Genomic DNA, 21,459 nt, shown 5'->3' with positions numbered 1-21,459 from the left:
CCTTTGCTTTATCTGGTGTAGACTTTTATTAATCCCCCTCAGAAACTTGCCTTCTATTCCATGCCATCCTGCCTAATCACTTGTACAGCACATACCGAAGGCCTTGCTGAAATCCAACATCACATCCACAGAACCTCGGCTGGCAACCAGGTCACACCTCTTTCAACAATGCTAATAAAACATGTTATCTGGAGGTTTCACCATTCCCTCGATACCTGCTAACACTTTCCCCACAGTGGACATTCGGCTCACTGGTCTGTAATTTCCTAGGTCATCCTTTTTCTTTAAAAAATAAAGATTCACAAGATACTAATTCCGTTTCTAATAATTCCCTAAATATGGTAGCAAGAACATGACTGATTCACTGGCTACTTCATTAAGGCCCCTTGTGTGAGGTCCATTTGTGCCTTCCCTTCCTTTCAATGGCTTCAACAGTTGTTTTTTTCACCTGCTTACTGTGATCATATTTACAGAAATGCTTGACTTTTACTTTATTACTCCCTTCTGCCGTAGCATTTTCTATTTCAGCTGTCCTGGCCAATTTCTTAACCTCCTTTACCGTGGTTTCATATTCATCTCAGTCCCGCCATGCTACCTGCAGCTTTATTCTTGAGTAACAATCTCTTTTGCCCTTCTCTCGAGAGGAGATTTGATGGAGGTATTTAAAATCATGAAGGGTTTAGACAGAATAGAGAGAGAGAGAAGCTGCTCCCATTGGCGGAAGGGTCAAGAACCAGAGGACATAGCTTTAAGGTGATTGGCAAAAGAACCAAAGGTGACACGAGGAAAAACTTTTTCTATGCAGCAAGTAGTTATGATCTGGAATGCACTGCCACGGGTGGGGGATGGTGGAGGCAGATTCAATCATGGCTTTCAAAAGGAAACTGGATAAGTTGAAAGGAAAAAATTTGTAGGGCTACGGGGATAGGGCGGGGGAGTGGGACTAGCTGGATTACTCTTGCATAGAGCTGGCACGGACTCGATGGGCCGAATGACCTCCTTCCGTGCTGCAACCTATGAGTCTCCCTCCATTACCCTCCTTCCCTAGTGCCATGTAATCGGCTGTGTATTCCATGTACAATATTTTTAAACATGACCCACTTCTCTTTCATGCTTTCCCCTCCTCCCTGCTACAGCTTCCTTAACTCAACCCCCATCACCTCACACCTGCCTTTCTAAAGTTGAACTTTCCTCTTGTGTACACTCTCATGTTCATCATAAGCCTAATCTAAAACTGTACAATATTGTGGTCATTGCTGTCAAGGAGTCTGACTCTGATCTACTCTCTCATCTACTGGTTATTCGTATCAGATCTACTACAGCTATGCTTAGAGGTTCTTTGAACAATTGTTCCAAATGACAATCCAATATTGTGTCCAGGATCATGATTTCACTTCCTTCTCCTATAGTGGTGCATTTTGGTAGGGAAAATGAGGAGAGGCAATACAAACTAAATGGTACAATTTTAAAGGGGGTGCAGGAAAAGAGAGACCTGGGGAATCACATACACAAATCTTTGAAGATGGCAGGACAAGTTGATGCTGTTAAAAATGCATATGGGATCCTTGGCTTTATAAATAGCAGAGTACAAAAGCAAGGACATTATGCTAAATCTTTATAAATCACTGGTCAGGCTGTAGCTGGAGTATTGTGTCCACACTTTAGGAGAGAAGATGCAGAGGAGATTTACTAGAATGGTACCAGGGATGAGGGACTTCAGTTACTTAGAGAGACTAGAGAGGCTGGGGTTGTTCTCCTTAGAGCAGAATTATGAAGGATTTTGATAAAGTATACAGGAAGAAACTGTTTCCATTGGCAGGAAGGTCAGTAACCAGGGGACACAGATTTAAGACAATTGGCAAAAGAACCAGAGTGGAGATGAGAAGGGGAAAAAATTTCCAGGACGATGGGGAAAGAGCAGGGAGTGGAACTAATTAGAAAGCTCTTTGAAAGAGCCAGCACAGGCACGATGGGCCAAATGGCTTCCTTCTGTGCTGTATGATTCTATGACTGATTCTCACCTGTAGATTTTCCGATCTATCTCTGGTAAATTGAAGTCACCACAACTACATTTGGTCCTTACTTGATTTCAAAGCTCTTGGTCAGTTCCTCCTGCTGACCTCTAGATTCCTTGTGTCATGTCTCCCATCCTCATCCGCAAAGCTGTCTATCTGTTTTCTTCAAATTCCAACACCCCAACCCAACCATACTAGGCCTATGCTATGAAGCCAACATTTTGCAGCGATATTCACCACTCAATTGTCAAACAATGAACATGGTGTAAAGTTGGCCATTGGCACTTAGTGACTTGTCTCTGCTCATGACATGAAAAGAATGGTCATGGAGGTAAAAAATATACTGTTGCACACCCAGCTACGTATAGTGTATTTCAGAGATTCACACTGTACCGAACACAGGAGGGTTCTTTTCCCCGACAGCCTTTGGAGAATAATTTAAGATATCAAGCATTCACGCTAGAAATTGTAAAACAAAGAGCAAAAATAAAATCCATGATGTTTTATTACTCCAAAAGCAACTTTTGGAATGCTTCAAATTGTATTTTACTCAGAATAATGAATGCCTCTTCATGAATCACAACACAAATCACAGAGCGGGCTCCGCTCACTGGGGCAGCATGACTCAGACAGCAGGAGCTGTTACTGGAGCTTACGGAGGAAGGACAGTCACTCTCGGTGATGTAATAAAGCTTTATGGACGTGCACCAAAAACTATTCTGAATAGGAAAAATACTGCAATCTTAGTTTACATTTCACTCTGATGAAGAAAATCTTCTTTCAGCACTTGAGCTAGCAGGGCTACCAGAAGGAATGGCAAAACACCAACCATAGAAAGGAAAGACTCCCCAGATTATAACCCTCTACTTGAGGGACCAAACTGCCTTTTTATTCCATGCTTTCCAATCAAAATCAGTTCTACTGAAGAAAGGAAGTGGATACAGAGATAGTGGATGCATTGGTTGTAATCTTCCAGAATTCACTAGATTCTGGAAAGGTCCCAGCGGATTGGAAAACTGCAAACGTAACACCCCTATTCAAGAAGGGTGAGAGACAGAAAGCAGGTAACTACAGACCAGTTAGCCTAACATCTGTCATTGGGAAAATGCTAGAATCCATTATTAAGGATGTAGTAGCAGGACATTTAGAGACTCCTAATACAATCAAGGAGAGTCAACATGGTTTTATGAAGGGGAAATCATGTCTGACAAATTTATTAGAGTTCTTTGAGGAAGTAACGGGCAGGGTGGATAAAGGGGAACCAATGGATGCAGTATATTTGAATTTCCAAATGGCATTCGATAAGGTGCCACATAAAAGATTACTGCACAAGAGCTCATGGTGTTGGGGGTAATATACTGGCATGGATAGAGGATTGGCTAACTAACAGAAAACAAAGAGTCGGGATAAAAGGGTGATTTTCAAAATGGCAATCTGTAACTAGTGGGGTGCCGCAGGGATCAGTGCTGGGGCCTCAACTATTTACAATATATATCAATGACTTGGATGAAGGAACAGAGTGTCTTGTGGCCAAATTTGCTGATGATACAAAGATAGGTGGAAAAGCAAGTTGTGATGAGGACACAGTGTCTGCAAAGGGATATTGACAGGTTAAGCGAATGGGCAACAATCTGGCACATGGAATATAATGTGGGAAAATGTGAAGTCATCCACTTTGGGAGGAAAAATAAAAAAGCAAAATATTATTTGAATGGAGAAATACTACAAAAATGCTGGGGTACAGAGGGATCTGGGTGTCCTCGTACATGAAACACAAAAAGTCAACATACAGGTGCAGCAGGTGATCCGGAAGGCAAACGGAACATTGGCCTTTATTTCTAGGGGGATGGAGTATAAAAGCAGGGAAGTCATGCAACAACTGTACAGGGTGCTGGTGAGACCACACCTGGAGTACTGCTTACAGTTCCAGTGCCCTTATTTAAGGAAGGACATACTTGCATTGGAGGCAGTTCAGAGAAGGTTCACTAGGTTGATTCCGGGTATGGAAGGGTTGTCTTATGAGGAAAGATTGAACAGGTTGGGTCTATACTCATTGAAGATTAGAAGGATGAGAGGAGATCTTATTGAAACATGCAGGATTCTGAGGGGACTCGATAGGGTAGGTGCCGAGAGGATGTTACCCCTCATGGGGGAATCTAAAACTAAGGGGCATAGTCTCAGAATAAGGGGTCGCCCGTTTAAGATGGAAATGAGGAGGAATTTCTTCTCCCAGAGGGTCGTGAATCTTTGGAATTCTTTACCCTAAAAAGTTGTGGAGGCTGAGTCATTGAATACATTCAAGGCTGAGTTAGACAAATTTTTGATCAGCAAGGGAATCAAAGGATATGGGGAAAGGGCAGGAAAGTGGAGTTGAAGTAAAAATCAGATCAGCCATGATCTCATTAAATGGCGGAGCAGGCTCGAGGATCCAAATGGCCTACTCCTGCTCCTATCTCTTATGGTCTTATGGTCTAAATGAAGATTCAAACTGTAGACTTGAACAAGTAGCGAGCCGCAGCTTAGCTCTAAATCAGAAAACACGGCCCTGGATAAAATGCAGCATTGGAAGGACCCATGCTACAATCACACCACCTTGTGTTCTATTATATATAACCCTCACCTGTTTTGCTCCTCTAACTTTGCCAGTAGTTCCAGCTCGTCTGGACTGAGGTTATCAGAAGAGGAAGAATCGGGGCTGACTGCAGGACTCGCCATGGGAACAAGGCTTTGCAGTGTTAAGGTCTTCATCCATCAGAAGGTAAAGCACTATGTCAGCAAGATTTATATTATCTAGGAGAGAATGAGAGTAGAGAGCTTAACATCGACAAACATCAGTTAATGAACTATACTTACCAGGATCGGCCAGTTTACACCTAACCAAAAAAGATGCACTCGACAACAAAATTACCTGAGTTAACATAGATTACTTCACACTAATAGACCAGACAAGTATATAAGAAAGGAAATGCATTTATATAGCACCTTTCATGACCTCAGGATACCCCAAACGCGACACAGAAAATGATGTACTTTAGAAGTATAGTCACTGTTATAATGTAGGCAAACATGGCAGCCAATTGCACACAGCAAGGTCCCACAAAATCAGTTTTAGTGATGTTGGTTGAGGGATAAATATTGGCCAGGACACACCCCTGCTCTTCTCCAAATAGTGCCATGGGATCTTATGTCCACCCGAGGGGGCAGACAGGGCCTCGGCTTAACATCTCAACCGAAAGACTCCAACAGTGCAGCACTCCCTCAGTACTGCACTCAAGTGTCAGCCTAGATTATGTGCTCAAGTCCTGGAGTGGGATTTGAAACCACAACCTTCTGACTCGGGCAAGAGTCCTGTCACTGAGCAAAGGCCGATATTTAAAACATGCAACTTCTGCCCCTTGCTCTGGATAAGGGAAATAGATTCACCCACATTGGGACCATTACTGCTGGGTGCCATCACATGTGGATTTGAAAGCAGTCATGCAAGTTTGACCATGGTTAATTTTGGTCACTTAGAGAGCAACCAAGCTTTCAGACATGGTGATCATATACTATCAATTTTTTGGAAAAAAAAACACCCCTACACTAGTCTTTAAAAGACAGGTAAGCTGTCCTTACTGAGGCTGAACTTTATTTAGTTGAAAACAAGAAAAATCTACAGGAATATTGCAGTTACTAAACTAATATCCACCTCATCATTTTGTGATTGTCGCTCACTGCCTGCAGCATTGAACAGCCACACAACATTTGGACCACAGCTGGCTGTAGATCACAACCAGTTATTGCACCAAATAAGAAGTCCTCTGCCACTCATTGTGAAAAGCATTTGAAGCCACACATCACAAATATAAGAACATAAGAAATAGGAGCAGGAGTAGGCCAATCGGCCCCTCGAGCCTGCTCCGCCATTCAATAAGATCGTGGCTGATCTGATCCTAACCTCAAATCTAAATTCATGTCCAATTTCCTGCCCGCTCCCCGTAACCCTTAATTCCCTTTACTTCGAGGAAACTGTCTATTTCTGTTTTAAATTTATTTAATGATGTAGCTTCCACAGCTTCCTGGGGCAGCAAATTCCACAGACCTACCACCCTCTGAGTGAAGAAGTTTCTCCTCATCTCAGTTTTGAAAGAGCAGCCCCTTATTCTAAGATTATGCCCCCTAGTTCTAGTTTCACCCATCCTTGGGAACATCCTTACCGCATCCACCCGATCAAGCCCCTTCACAATCTTATATGTTTCAATAAGATCGCCTCTCATTCTTCTGAACTCCAATGAGTAGAGTCCCAATCTACTCAACCTCTCCTCATATGTCCGCCCCCTCATCCCCGGAATTAGCCGAGTGAACCTTCTTTGTACTGCCTCAAGAGCAAGTATGTCTTTTCTTAAGTATGGACACCAAAACTGTATGCAGTATTCCAGGTGCGGTCTCACCAATACCTTATATAACTGCAGCAATACCTCCCTGTTTTTATATTCTATCCCCCGAGCAATAAAAGCCAACATTCCGTTGGCCTTCTTGATCACCTGCTGCACCTGCATACTAACTTTTTGATTTTCTTGCACCAGGACCCCCAGATCCCTTTGTACTGCAGTACTTTCCAGTTTCTCACCATTAAAGATAATAACTTTCTCTCTGATTTTTCCTGCCAAAGTGCATAACCTCACGTTTTCCAATATTGTATTGCATCTGCCAAATCTCCACCCACTCACCCAGCCTGTCTATATCCCCTTGTCGGTTTTTTATGTCCTCCTCACTTTCTATTTTCCCTCCCATCTTTGTATCATCTGCAAACTTTGATATGTTACAGTCGGTCCCCTCCTCCAAATCGTTAATATAGATTGTAAAGAGTTGGGGACCCAGCACCGACCCCTGCGGAACACCACTGGCTACTGGTTGCCAGTCCGAGAATGTACCGTTTATCCCAACTCTCTGCTTCCTGTTCGATAACCAATCCTCCACCCATGCCAGAATATTACCCCCAATCCCATGATTTTTTATCTTAAGTAATAATCTTTTATGTGGCACCTTGTCGAATGCCTTCTGGAAGTCTAAATACACTACATCCACTGGTTTCCCTTATCCACCCTGTACGTTATATCCTCAAAGAACTCAAGCAAATTTGTCAGACATGACTTCCCCTTCATAAAGCCATGCTGACTTTGCCCTATTAAATTATGTTTATAATATAGGCAAAGAGTTAAAAATTCTAAGATCATGGAATAAATCATGGGTAGACACAGGTGGAAATGTATCTGAATCACAGTGAGGGAGTAGCTTGCTACTGAAACCTATTAAAATTAGGGAGTTGCTGTCTTAATACAGAAACACATCACACTGCATTTATAATTGTAAACAATTTTACAACACCAAGTTATAGTCCAGCAATTTTATTTTAAATTCACAAGCTTTCGGAGATTTTCTCCTTCCTCAGGCAAATGTTTCAAGATCTCCTTGAAGCCTACGCATTTATACATATTGAACAATAATAAATGGTGTTTACAGACTGCCTCTGCAACTGCCCGTTGCCAAGGCAATCACCGTGTTCAGACAGAGAGGTGTTACCTGCAGAACCTCCGAATACACATTCAATAAAAAAACAAACAGGGAAAAAAAACAGAGAAAAAAAAACACAGAGAGAGGCAGAAACATCCGGAAGGCAGAGAGAGCCAGCAAATGACCCATTATATTAAATACCCATTATATGGGTCATTTGCTGGCTCTCTCTGCCTTCCGGATGTTTCTGCCTCTCTCTGTGTTTTTTTTTCTCTGTTTTTTTTCCCTGTTTGTTTTTTTATTGAATGTGTATTCGGAGGTTCTGCAGGTAACACCTCTCTGTCTGAACACGGTGATTGCCTTGGCAACGGGCAGTTGCAGAGGCAGTCTGTAAACACCATTTATTATTGTTCAATATGTATAAATGCGTAGGCTTCAAGGAGATCTTGAAACATTTGCCTGAGGAAGGAGAAAATCTCCGAAAGCTTGTGAATTTAAAATAAAATTGCTGGACTATAACTTGGTGTTGTAAAATTGTTTACAATTGTCAACCCCAGTCCATCACCGGCATCTCCACATCATGACTGCATTTATAGACCAAGGAATGAAGTGCCATTCTTCAGGTCTCTTCGGCAAACAAGTTTTTTCTGAAACCTCAAACTATCCAATTCCCATCTATGCACGACCCTGTTTCACGCGGGGTGAACTATTTTAAGTCTTCCATAACAAGTGCAAAGTGAACCTACTTTAAGTATTAATGCACTTAAGCTTGCAGGTTTTATAGAATAAAGTGCTGACATTTCTCAGCACTTTCACTGCATGAAAAGTACAGCCCATGGCTTCTGGTGCAATGCAATATTGATGTGACTAGTCCATTTGTATGAACTGGGCACACACTGGTACCTTTACCCATTTTATTCCTGTTAAGAGGATATATTTTTGTTACTTCCAGTTCGAGCTTTTTTTGTCCAGATTACACCTGGTCTTATGTCCAGCCCCGAATGCATTCACTGGAAGGCCGCACCATCAAAGGAAACTACGAAGGTATGAGGAGTGAGTTGGCTATGATAGATTGGGAAGCTTCATTAAAAGGCATGACAGTAGATGGGCAATGGCTAATATTTAAGGAACGAATGCATGAATTGCAACAATTATACAATACTTTATGGCGCAAAAACACAAAAGGAAAAGCAGCCCAACCATGGCTAACAAAAGAAATTAAGGATAGTATTAGATCCAGAGAGGAGTCATATAAAGTTGCCAGAAAAAGTAGCAAGCCTGAGGATTGGGAACAGTTTAGAATTCAGCAAAAAAGGGCCAAGGGATTGATTAAGAGGGGAAAAAGAGAGTATGAGAGTAAACTTTCAAGGAACATAAAAGTGGACTGTAAAAGCTTCTACAAGTATGTAAAAAGAAAAAAGATTAGTGAAGACAAATCTAGGTACCTTACAGTCAGACAGGAGAATTTATAATGAGGAACAGGGAAATTGCAGAGCAATTAAACAAATACTTTGGTTCTGTCTTCACAGAATAGGACACAAATAACTTCCCAGAAATGCTAGGGAACCAAGGGACTAGTGAGAAGGAGGAATTGAAGGAAATTAGTATTAGTAAAAAAAGTGGTGGAGAAATTAATGGGACTGAGAGCCGATAAATCCTCAGGGTCGGGTAATCTGCATCCCAGAGTACTAAAAGAGGTAGCCATGGAAATAGTGGATGCATTAGTTGTCATCTTCTAAAATTCTATAGGTTATGGAACAGTTCTTGCAGATTGGAGGGTGGCAAAGGAGGGAGAAAAAACAGGGAACTACAGACCGGTTAGCCTAAGTAGTAGGGAAAATGCTAGAGTTTATTAAAAAGGATGTGATAACAGGACACTTAAAAAATATCAACGGGATTAGACAAAGTCAACATGGATTTATGAAAGGGAAATCATGTTTGACAAACCTACTGGAGTTTTTTTTTTTTTGAGGATGTTACTGGTAGACTAGATAAGGGAGAACCAGTGGATGTGGTGTATTTGGATTTTCAGGAGGCCTTTGATAAAGTCCCACACAAGAGGTTAGTGTGCAAAGTTACAGCACATGGGATGGGGGGTAATATACTGGCATGGATTGAAAATTGGTTAACAGACAGGAAAGAGAGAGCATGAATAAATGGGTCCTTTTCGGGGTGGCAGGCAGTGACTAGTGGGGTACCGCAGGGATCAGTGCTTGGGTCCCAGCTATTCACAATATATATCAATGTTTTGGATGAGGGAACCAAATGTAATATTTCCAAGTCTGCCGATGACAAAACTAGGTGGGATCGTGAGTTGTGAGGAGGATGCAAAGAGGCTTCAAGGCGATTTAGACAAGTTGAGTGAGTGGGCAAATACATGGCAGATGCAGTATTATATGGATAAATGTAAAGTTATCCACTTTGGAAGGAAAATCAGAGAGGCAGAGTATTTTTTAAAATGGTGATAGATTGGGAAATGTTGATGTACAAAGGGACCTGGGTGTCCTTGTACACCAGTCACTGAAAGCAAATATAAAGGTGCAGCAAGCAGTTAGGAAGACAAGTGGTATTTTGGCCTTCATTGCAAGAGGATGTGAGTATGGGAGCAAGGATGTCTTACTGCAGTTATACAGGGCCTTGGTGAGACCAAGACCTGGAGTATTGTGTGCAGTTTTGGTCACCTTACCCAAGAAAGGATATACTTGCCATGGAGGGAGGGAGTGCAGCGAAGGTTCACTAGACTGATTCCTGGGATGGCAGGACTGTCAAATGAGGAGAGATTGGGTCGACTCGGCCTGTATTCACTCGAGTTTAGAAGAATGAGAGGGGATCTCACAAACATAAAATTCCGACAGGGCTAAACAGACTGGATGCAGGGAGGATGTTTCCTCTGGCTGGGGAGTCCAGAATGAAGGGCCACAGTCTCAGGATACGGGATAGGACATTTTAGGACTGATGAGGAGAAATTTCTTCACTCAGAGGGTGGTGAACCTGTGGAATTCTCTACCACAGGAGGCTGTGGAGGCCAAGTCACTGAATATATTTAAGAATGAGATAGATTTCTAGACACAAAAGGCATCAAGGGGTATGGGGAGAGAGCAGGAATATGATAGAGATAGAGGGTCAGCCATGATCGAATGGCGGAACAGGCTCGAAGGGCCGAATGGCCTACTACTGCTCCTATTTTCTATGTTTCTATAGGGGACTTTGCTACTGGGAGCGGAAAATAATTGTTTTATAACATGGTTGATTAGAGAAGCCCGTTCCCATACATATAGAAGTATGAGGTCATCCACTATGGATTGGAGAAAGATAAATTGGAATGCTTTCTTAATGGCGAGACTAGAAACTGTGGAGGAGCAAAGGGATTTGGGTGTCCGTGTACACATCACTAAAAGCTAGGGCACAGGAACAAAAAGTACTCAAAAAGGCTAATGGAACATTGGCCTATATCTCAAGGGGAGGAAGTGATGCTTCAGCTGTACACAGCCTAGACAGACCTCATCTGGAGTACTGTGTTCAGTTTTTGGCACTGAACATCAGGCAGGATATATTAGCCTTGGAGGGGGTGTAGCACAGATTCACCAGAATGATACCAGGGCTTAAAGGGTTAAAGTATGAGGCCAAGTTGCATAAACTTGGCTTGTATATCCTTGAGTTTAGAAGGTTGAGGGATGATCTAAGAACATAAGAAATAGGAGCAGGAGTAGGCCAATCGGCCCCTCGAGCCTGCTGCACCATTCAATAAGATCACGGCTGATCTGATCCTAACCTCAAATCTAAATTCATGTCCAATTTCCTGCCCGCTCCCCGTAACCCCTAATTCCCTTTACTTCTAGGAAACTGTCTATTTCTGTTTTAAATTTATTTTTATTTATTTAATGATGTAGCTAAATCTAATCGAGATGTTTAAAATGATAAAGGAATTCGATAGCATAGATAGTGAAATTATTTCCTCTGGTGGGATAATCCGGCCGCATAATATTAAAATTAGAGCAAGGCCATTCAGGAGTGAAATTAGCAAGCATTTTTTTTCCACAAAGGGTAGTGGAAATCTGGAACTCTTTCCCCAAAAGACTGGATGCTGGGGGTCAATTGAAATTTTGAAGACTGAGATTGACAGATTTTTGTTGGGTAAGGGCACCAAGAGATATGGATCAGAGGCGGGTAAATGCAGTTGAGATACAGATCAGCCATGATCTAACTGAATGGTGAATGGCTGACTCCTGTTCCTATGTACACATTCTAGTCGCTGGATCAGTAGCAGTGTTGAAGTAAGCTCTTCCTTTGACCAATGGCACACAACTCTGCTGGACTTAGGATTCAGGAGGAGGGAGAAAGGAAGAACAGCCACAAAAAAAGATGTTCATTCATTTGGGGGTGTTTAAGAGAGGGACATTAAGGCAAACATGATGATTAGAAACAGAACCTTCTACAACTCAAATTCAGAGCACAGACAAAACACCTAAATCCATTTCTAACAGGATTTCAAAATGGGAGAAACAAAACTGGCCAGGAGACCTACTAAAAACTACAAGTTCTTCCTGAGGCAGTGCTTTAAACAAATTAAATAGTCACACTCCATTTTCATGAATAAAAGTCAGATCAGAAAGCAGTAGGTTGTACATTGAAAGCAGGCAGCATGGCCATATGGGTGATTCCATTGGATCTTCATAACTTGCATATATATATATATATATAGCGACTTTAATGTAGTAAAACGACCCAAAGCACTTCACAGGAACGTTATCAAACAAAATCTAACACTAAGCCACATTAGGAAATATTGGGACAGGTGACCAAAGGTCACAAAGGTAGATTTTAAGGATTGTCTTAAAGGAGGAAAGGTAGAGAGACAGAGATTTTTTTGTTAAAAAGTCTTGCATTTAAATAGCGCCTTTCACGACCTCAGGGAGTCCCAAAGCACTGTACAGCCAATGAAATACCTTTGAAGTGTAGACCCTGGTGTAATGTAGGGAGGGAATTCCAGCGTTTAGGGCCTTGGCAGCTGAAGACACGGCTGCCAATGGTGGAACGATTAAAATCGGGGATGCGCAAGAGGCCAGAATCCGGGGAGCGCAGCGATCTCAGGGGGTTGTAGGGCTGGAGGAAGTACACGGCTGCATCACAAAATCCAAAGGCTTTTGGCTTCCAAAGCCTAGACAACACACAAGACTTCTGGAATTTACAAAGTTCAGCATTATGAAATGCAAGGCTGGGTTTAGCCCCTTATTGGTTTATTTCACTTTGTACAGAATGGTCTTTAGCAAAACATCGCATTAATCTAAGAGTAAAGACTGGAACAGTGTGTTCCTGGTATTTTGGGTTGCTTTGAAACGTGATACACTGTGCAGAGAGAGAAGTGCAGCTGGTAAACTGGTTCCAGGTCGAAGTCATCTCCAGGATTCATTGGAGACCCCGACAGGGGTACGACAGATAGGTACACCCGCTCAGCAGGGATAAGGCAGAGGGGTACAGCCCCCAGCAGGGGTGGGGCAGAGGGGTACACCCATCGCCCCCCCCCTCCAGCAGTGGTAAGACAAGGGGGTATTACCCCCCCCCCCCCCCCCCCCCGGGAGGGGAACACCCCCCCACCCCCAGGAAAGTTTAGGCAGGAGGAACTGCCTCATGTGCTTGTCCTACTGGGTGGAGTGCGTTTGACCACCCAGTTATGTCTGTACCTGCACTGAGTACGGTTGGGAAGAAATTGCCCAAGTGGTTGTTGTAAATAAATTTTGTTCTGTTTAAAAAAAAAAGAAATCCACATTTGATTATTGCTAATTGCTTTGCACCATTTTTAATCCAGAGCCTTGGATGAAGCTAGGTCTAACTGTATCCCTAATAAATAGATCGCCCCCATTTACAGCAACACTTTTCCCTTTTGCTGGGAGTATATGAAGTATCAGCAGCATATGGTACCGGATCTTACTGGAGCAGGACATCTCGTGGTGTGCGCCGTTAGTCAAGACTTTTTCCTGCACCCTTCAGTTCTGTTATATGCGCCATAACTTGCTGGAAGTGCGAGCTGATAACGGCAACAGGGCATCTGGGAACTTAGTGACTGTTGGTCCAGTCACTATTTCCTTAACTAATGAGATTTAAGGATTGAGAAAGAAACAGGAACGACAGAGAAGGAGGGTGAATTCCAGTCAAATCAGGTACAGAAAAAAGGAGAGAGAAAAGAGAAAGAAAAAGTAAGAAAAAAAGTTAAAATTTTAAATCTCCAAGAAGAATTTACTACATGCAGGAATGAGACAACATTTTAAATTGTTCCTTCTCTAGACCGGAGAGAGAGATTGATTGGCATTGCATTAACAATTATGTTGTTAAAAAAGGTACTTGCACTGTTAAGTATGGGCCCTAACTTTCTGCGGTAAGTTTGATGGACAGTTAATGTGCAAATGCAGCACTTCTTAAAAGTAACAGGGAGGTTGAGGGTGAGATACCGTTTGTGCGAGGCAAATGACATCAACCAACCAGCAAGTTCCGGAGATTCACAACTCATGGCGTATCTCTTCTTCCGCAAACTTGCTGGCCGACGTGCGTATTAATAACGGCATGCGTTGTGAATGCGCCAATATTTTTCCAGGAAGATTTGGCCCATTGTTCCCATTCCTTGGTTTTCAGAGTTAACACAGGGAGAGGAAGCCTTACTCTGCACTCACATTATGCCTGACCCAAGGACCACTAATGCAGGAAAGTGAAGACCAGCAGCTCTCATCCTGCAAAAAAAAGTATTTAATTCACTCAGAGTTGGGAGGAAGGAGAGGAAAGAGAAAAAAAAAGTTAGTGATTTCCACTACAAAGAGAGAGAATTCTGTCTGCAACTCCTTTGATGACCATCAGCTCAGTGATCCCCTTTTGGATAAAATGACCTGTCCTGTGAAGATTGACAACGACATCGGGTGGACAACTGTGCTGCGTCCCATCAAGGATTACAAAGGCAGCAGTAGATAAGGCCGCAGGCTCCATGCCTCCAGTCCTGGGCTCTTGCTGTACATTGTCACACTGTTGAAGGATTTTCTACAAAGTTCTTCACTCAATACTGTAAAGTTTCAAAAAGGGAAGGGAGATAAGTATTCTGCTGACAGTACAGTATATAACTTCTCTAGTACCAGATGCTCAGGATGAAATACAAGGATCTCAAAATTGTATCATGGAACTGTGGAAACATAAAAAGGCCTTTAGCACCACACTGAAGGAGAGTTCATCCCAGGCCAGCCCTGCTAGCTTCACCTATCAATGTGCTCAGCACTTGGTCTAAATCCCACACCTTGGTTGAAAATTTCCACTATATTTTAAGTAAGCAATTTAATAACTGGCCACAGAGCTTAAACAAACTCCAAGCTCCAAAACTGAGTCCAAGATCATTTTAAGTTCAAGCGTCAGCTTTCAGATCAGGGTTTCCTCTCGCACAAGGTGGTCCCTTATTCACTTTCAATTTTATTAAATGTAATATTAATAAAATAATTTTATGACTAGTTCCCCAACAGGGCTGAATAATGTTTCACTGCCACCTGCACAAGCTTACAGCTTAGATACTATAAAACACAGTACCTATCAGAGTGACAGTGACATGAATAGCTAAAAACCCTGTGCACCATACGCACTGAGAACATACCTTACAGAATGCAGATCATCAACAACTTGCATTTATATTCCACCTTTAACATAGTAAAATGTTTGAAGTGCTTCACAGGAGGGATCAAACAAAATTTGACACCTAGCCACAAGGGGATATTCGGAAAGGTGACCAAAAACCTTGGTCAAAGACCTAGGTATTAAGGTGCATTTTAAAAGGAGAAGCGAAGTGTAGAGAGGCAGAGAGGTTTAGGGAGGGAATTCCAGAGCTTAGGGCCTAGGCAGCTGAAGGCAACGTGCAGCGATTAAAATAGAGTATGCGCAAAAATTGGAGGAGCGCGGAGATCTGGGAGATATTTTTTAAAAATTCGTTCATGGGATGTAGGAGTCACTGGCGAGGCTAGCATTTATTGCCCATCCCTAATTGCCCTTGAGAAGGTGGTGAGCTGCCTTCTTGAACTGCTGCAGTCCGTGTGGTGAAGGCTCTCCCACAGTGCTGTTAGATAAGGAGTTCCAGGATTTTGACCCAGCGACGATGAAGGAACGGCGATATATTTCCAAGTCGAGGTGATGTGTGACTTGGAGGGGAACGTGCAGGTGGTGTTGTTCCCATGTGCCTGCTGCTCTTGTCCTTCTAGGTGGTAGAGGTCGTGGGTTTGGGAGGTGCAGTGGAAGAAGCCTTGGCGAATTGCTGCAATGCATCCTGTAGATAGTACACACTGCAGCCACGGTGCACTGGTGAAGAGAGTGAATGTTTAGGGTGATGCATGGGGTGCCAATCAAGCGGGCTGCTTTGTCCTGGATGGTGTCGAGCTTCTTGAGCGTTGTTGGAGCTGCATTCATCCAGGCAAGTGGAGACTATTCCATCACACTCCTGACTTGTGCCTTATCAATGGTGGAAAGGCTTTGGGGAATCAGGAGGTGAGTCATTCGCCACAGAATACCCAGCCTCTGACCCGCTCTTGTAGCCACAGTATTTATACGGCTGGTCCAGTTAAGTTTCTGGTCAATGGTGACCCCCAGGATGTTGATGGTGGGGATTCGGCGATGGTAATGCCGTTGAATGTTAAGGGGAGGTGGTTAGATTCTCTTTTGTTGGAGATGGTCATTGCCTGGCACTTGTCTGGCGTGAATGTTACTTGCCACTTATCAGCCCAAGCCTGGATGTTATCCAGGTCATGTTGCATGTGGACACAGACTGCTTCATTATCTGAGGGGTTGTGAATGGAACTGAACACTGTGCAATCATCAGCAAACATCCCCATTTCTGACCTTATGATGGAGGGAAGGTCATTGATGAAGCAGCTGAAGATGATTGGGCCTAGGACACCGCCCTGAGGAACTCCTGCAGCAATGTCCTGGGGCTGAGATGATTGGCCTCCAACAACCACTACCATCTTCCTTTGTGCTAAGTATGATCTAGCTACTGGAGAGTTTTCCCCGATCCCACTGACTTCAAATTTTACTAAGGCTCCTTGGTCAAAGGCAGTCACTCTCACCTCACCTCTGGAATTCAGCTCTTTTGTCCATGTTTGGACCAAGGCTGTAATGAGGTCTGGTGCGAGTGGTCCTGGCAGAACCCAAACTGAGCATCAGTGAGCAGGTTATTGGTGAGCAAGTGCCGCTTGATAGCACTATCGACGACATCTTCCATCACTTTGCTGATGACCGAGAGTAGACTGATGGGGCGGTAATTGGCCGGATCGGATTTGTCCTGCTTTTTGTGGACAGGACATACAATTGTTGGGTAATGCCAATGTCATAGCTATACTGGAACAGTTTGGCTAGAGGCGCGGCTAGTTCTAGAGCACAAGTCTTCAGCACTACAGCCGGGATGTTGTCGGGACCCATAGTCTTTGCTGTATCCAGTGCACTAGCCGTTTCTTGATATCAGGCAGATTGAATTGAATTGGCTGAAGACTGGCTTCTGTGATGGTGGGGATATCGGGAGGAGGCCGAGGTGGATCATCCACTCGGCACTTCTGGCTGAAGGTGGTTGCAAATGCTTCAGCCTTGTCTTTTGCACTCACGTGCTGGACTCTGCCATCACTGAGGATGTGGATGTTTACAGAGCCTCCTCTTCCCGTTAGTAGTTTAACTGTCCACCACCATTCACGACTGGATGTGGCAGGACGACAGAGCTTTGATCTGATGGTTGTGGAATCGCTTAGCTCTGTCTATAGCATGTTGCTTCCGTTGTTTAGCATGCATGTACTCCAGTGTTGTAGCTTCACCAGGTTGGCACCTCATTTTGAGTTTCGTAGGGTTGAAAGAGGTTACAGAGATAGGGAGGGATGAAGCCAGGGAGGGATTGAAAACAAGGATGAGGATTTTAAAATCAAGGTGTTCCTCGAGCATGGGGGTGATGCGTGAACAGGACTTGGTGCGAGTTAGGACACGGGCAACTCAAGTTTATGGAGGATGGAAGATGGGAGGACGGCTTGGAGAGCATTGGAAGAGTCAAATCTGGAGGTGACAATGGCATCAATGCAAACCATAGCCATCAGTTTGGGACCAGTATAGTAATCGTGCAGTTGTCCATTTATTTAAATGAGCATTTTCTGACGTGGATTTCCAAATCTCTAGCTGGATTACTGCAAGCCTCAAAGTGAACACTCCACATTACTACAGTCCTACCCAAGGTGCTCTGAATCAGTGGGTGAAAAAGGTATTTTTTGGAAAAAAAAATTGCCAGCAGAATGTTTAACAAAATCACAATTTGGTACAGACAACAGTTGCTCACAGGCCTCAGTTAGCAAAGGGTGAAAGGTCAACACAGACACTGGTGCCAGTTGGGCTCAGTTGGCAGTACTCTGGCCTGAGTCACGAGATTGCACATTCAAGAATTTTAGCTAAGCTGACAATGCAGTGCAGTGCTGAACGAGTGCTACATCAGAAGTGCTACGCTACAGATGAGACATTAAACAGAAACCCCACCAGCCTATTCCAGTCGTTCAGATTAATTATCCCATGACAACATTTGCAGAGCAGGAACTTCACCTGGTGTCCTGGCCAACAATCCTCCTTCCACCAGCACCACCAAAACCACATTAACTGGTCATTCATCTCATATAAACTACAAAACAATCACTGTACTTTGAAAAAAATCCTCATACATTGAAGTGCTTGTGAGTGTTTTGAAATGTAATGATGAGATATACAAGTCCTAGTCTTCATTAGTTCTCAGACATCCTTGTGCGAAGGGCAGTAAAAATTCTAACTAAATCTGGTGAAATACATGCACTGTGATGTCTTTGTGGATACCACAGTAACTTGATAGATATTGGGTCACAAAATCTCCAATAACGAGATAGACAACAAGCAGACATTTAAACCATTCAAATCAGAGGGGATCGGATAACATTTCAAAAACCACAAGAACAAAGCTCAGTTCCATCAATATTTAAACTCCTTGACTGGTTTAAAACATGAAAAAATTCCTAGCCAAATACAAATCAACACACTCACTGTAGATGCCCTGAAACATAGGAAACAGCTGAGTGGCAATTAAACATAAATGTGAGGACCATGGCTCAAAGTGAAACAGTTTTATCTGGGAAATACCAAGCTTGCTATCAATTTTTCATCTTGGTAAAGCATATGACCCAGTTAAAAGGAGAAACGAGATTCACCCAAAAGAAGTTCTCAATTCATGTGATCATTAACACTATGATGGTCATGACTTTCCCCCACCACATACAAGGTTTCTCAGCCAGAGAGTCAGGTCTGCGTAACGCTCAGTGGTTGATTGGTAATTCAACAAATTTCCATGTTTATAATGTGTGCTCATTAGTTTATTCTGTTTCACATTATTTTTTCTTTGCCTTTTAATAGTTTAATTTATAACATTCATTTAAATAGCTCCTTTCACATCCTCAAGATGCCCCAAATGTTTCACTTCTGAAGTTGTCATTGTTGTAATGTAGGCAAACATGGCAGCCAATTTGCACCCAGCAAAATCCCACAAACAGTAATGACGATAACCAGATGATCTGTTTAAGTAATGTTGGTTGAAAGATAAGTGCTGGCCAGGGCACCAGAACTCCACCGCTCTTCTTCGAATAGTGCCATTGGATCATTTACTTCCATTTGACAAGTTTAACGGCTCATCCAAAAGACGGCACCTCCAACAGTACAGTGCTCCCTCAGTACTGCACTGGAGTGTCAGCCTGGATTGTGTGCTCAAGTCTCTGGAGTGGGACTTGAACCCATGACCTTCTGACTTGGAAGCGAGAGTGCTACCACTGAGCCAAGGCTGACACCTAAACACAAAAGGGTATGTGAAACGCACTATAATGCATGAAGCATTGAGAAAGAGTAAACATTATGCCAGGTGTCATAAGAACATAAGAACATAAGAACATAAGAAATTGGAGCAGGAGTAGGCCAATCGGCCCCTCGAGCCTGCTCCGCCATTCAATAAGATCATGGCTGATCTGATCCCAACCACAAATCTAAAGAACACAAGAAGTCGGAGCAGGACCCGGCCACACAGCCCCTGGGCCCTCTCCGCCACCCACAGGGCATTGACCGATCCGAACTCAGCTTCATGTCCAATTTCCTGCCCGCTCCCCATAACCCCTAATTCCTTTTACTTCTAGGAAACTGTCTATTTCTGTTTTAAATTTATCTAATGATGTAGCTTCCACAGCTTCCTGGGGCAGCAAATTCCACAGACCTACCACCCTCTGAGTGAAGAAGTTTCTCCTCATCTCAGTTTTGAAAGAGCAGCCCCTTATTCTAAGATTATGCCCCCTAGTTCTAGTTTCACCCATCTTTGGGAACATCCTTACTGCATCCACCCGATCAAGACCCTTCACAATCTTATATGTTTCAATAAGATCGCCTCTCATTCTTCTGAACTCCAATGAGTAGAGTCCCAATCTACTCAACCTCTCCTCATATGTCCGCCCCCTCATCCCCGGGATTAACCGAGTGAACCTTCTTTGTACTGCCTCGAGAGCAAGTATGTCTTTTCTTAAGTATGGAGACCAAAACTGTATGCAGTATTCCAGGTGCGGTCTCACCAATACCTTATATAACTGCAGCAATACCTCCTTGTTTTTATATTCTATCCCCCTAGCAATAAAAGCCAACATTCCGTTGGCTTTCTTGATCACCTGCTGCACCTGCATACCAACTTTTTGATTTTCTTGCACTAGGACCCCCAGATCCCTTTGTACTGCAGTACTTTCCAGTCTCTCGCCATTAAGAAAATAACTTGCTCTCTGATTTTTCCTGCCAAAGTGCATAACCTCACATTTTCCAATATTATATTGCATCTGCCAAATCTCCGCCCACTCACCCAGCCTGTCTATATCCCCTTGCAGGTGTTTTATGTCCTCCTCACTCTCTACTTTCCCTCCCATCTTTGTATCATCTGCAAATTTTGATATGTTGCACTCGGTCCCCTCCTCCAAATCGTTAATATAGATTGTAAAGAGTTGGGGACCCAGCACCGACCCCTGTGGAACACCACTGGTTACTGGTTGCCAGTCCGAAAATGAACCATTTATCCCAACTCTCTGCTTCCTGTTCGATAACCAATCCTCCACCCATGCCAGAATATTACCCCCAATCCTGTGATTTTTTATCTTAAGTAATAATCTTTTATGTGGCACCTTGTCGAATGCCTTCTGGAAGTCTAAATACACTATGTCCACTGGTTCCCCTTTATCCACCCTATACGTTATATCCTCGAAGAACTCAAGCAAATTTGTCAGACATGACTTCCCCTTCATAAAGCCATGCTGACTTTGTCCTATTAAATTATGCTTATCTAAATGTTCCGTTACTGTCTCCTTAATAATAGACTCCAAAATTTTACCCACCACAGATGTTAAGCTAACTGGCCTATAATTTCCAGCCTTCTGCCTACTACCCTTTTTAAATAACGGTGTTACATTAGCAGTTTTCCAATCTGCCGGGACCTCTCCTGAGTCCAGGGAATTTTGGAAAACTATCACCAAAGCATCCACAATCCCTACTGCCACTTCCCTCAAGACCCTAGGATGGAAGCCATCAGGTCCAGGGGATTTATCCGCCTTGAGTCCCATTATTTTACTGAGTACCATCTCCTGAGTGATTTTAATCGTATTTAGCTCCTCCCCCCCGAGAGTCCCCTGTTTGTCCAGTGTTGGGATATTCTTAGTGTCCTCTACTGTAAAGACTGAAACAAAATATTTGTTCAGCATTTTTGCCATCTCCATGTTTCCCACCATTAATTTCCCGGTCTCATCCTCTAAGGGACCTATGTTTGCCTTAGCCACCCTTTTTCTTTTTATATAACTGTAGAAACTCTTGCTATCTGTTTTTATATTTTTTGCTAATTTCTTTTCATAATCTAACTTCCCTTTCTTAATCAATCCTT

The 21,459-nt window shown here is 43.1% G+C and overlaps 1 protein-coding gene across 5 annotated transcripts in view; it reads right to left on the bottom strand.

Annotated features, from left to right (window-relative positions):
* LOC137304550 (EVI5-like protein) overlaps positions 1-21,459 on the bottom strand; it is a 406,109-nt gene that overhangs the window by 306,155 nt on the left and 78,495 nt on the right. For all 5 annotated transcript variants that reach the window (XM_067973199.1, XM_067973201.1, XM_067973202.1 and 2 more), the window contains exon 2: positions 4,636-4,805. In XM_067973199.1, coding sequence (XP_067829300.1) covers positions 4,636-4,763 — 128 coding nt within the window. In that variant the 5' untranslated portion in view covers positions 4,764-4,805. The remainder of the gene's footprint in view (positions 1-4,635; positions 4,806-21,459) is intronic.

The sequence above is a fragment of the Heptranchias perlo genome, chromosome 37 (assembly GCF_035084215.1).
Source record: "Heptranchias perlo isolate sHepPer1 chromosome 37, sHepPer1.hap1, whole genome shotgun sequence".
In the NCBI taxonomy this organism is placed as follows: domain Eukaryota; kingdom Metazoa; phylum Chordata; class Chondrichthyes; order Hexanchiformes; family Hexanchidae; genus Heptranchias; species Heptranchias perlo.
Note: the sequence above shows the minus strand (reverse complement) of the source record. Positions and strands in the feature narration are given on the sequence as shown.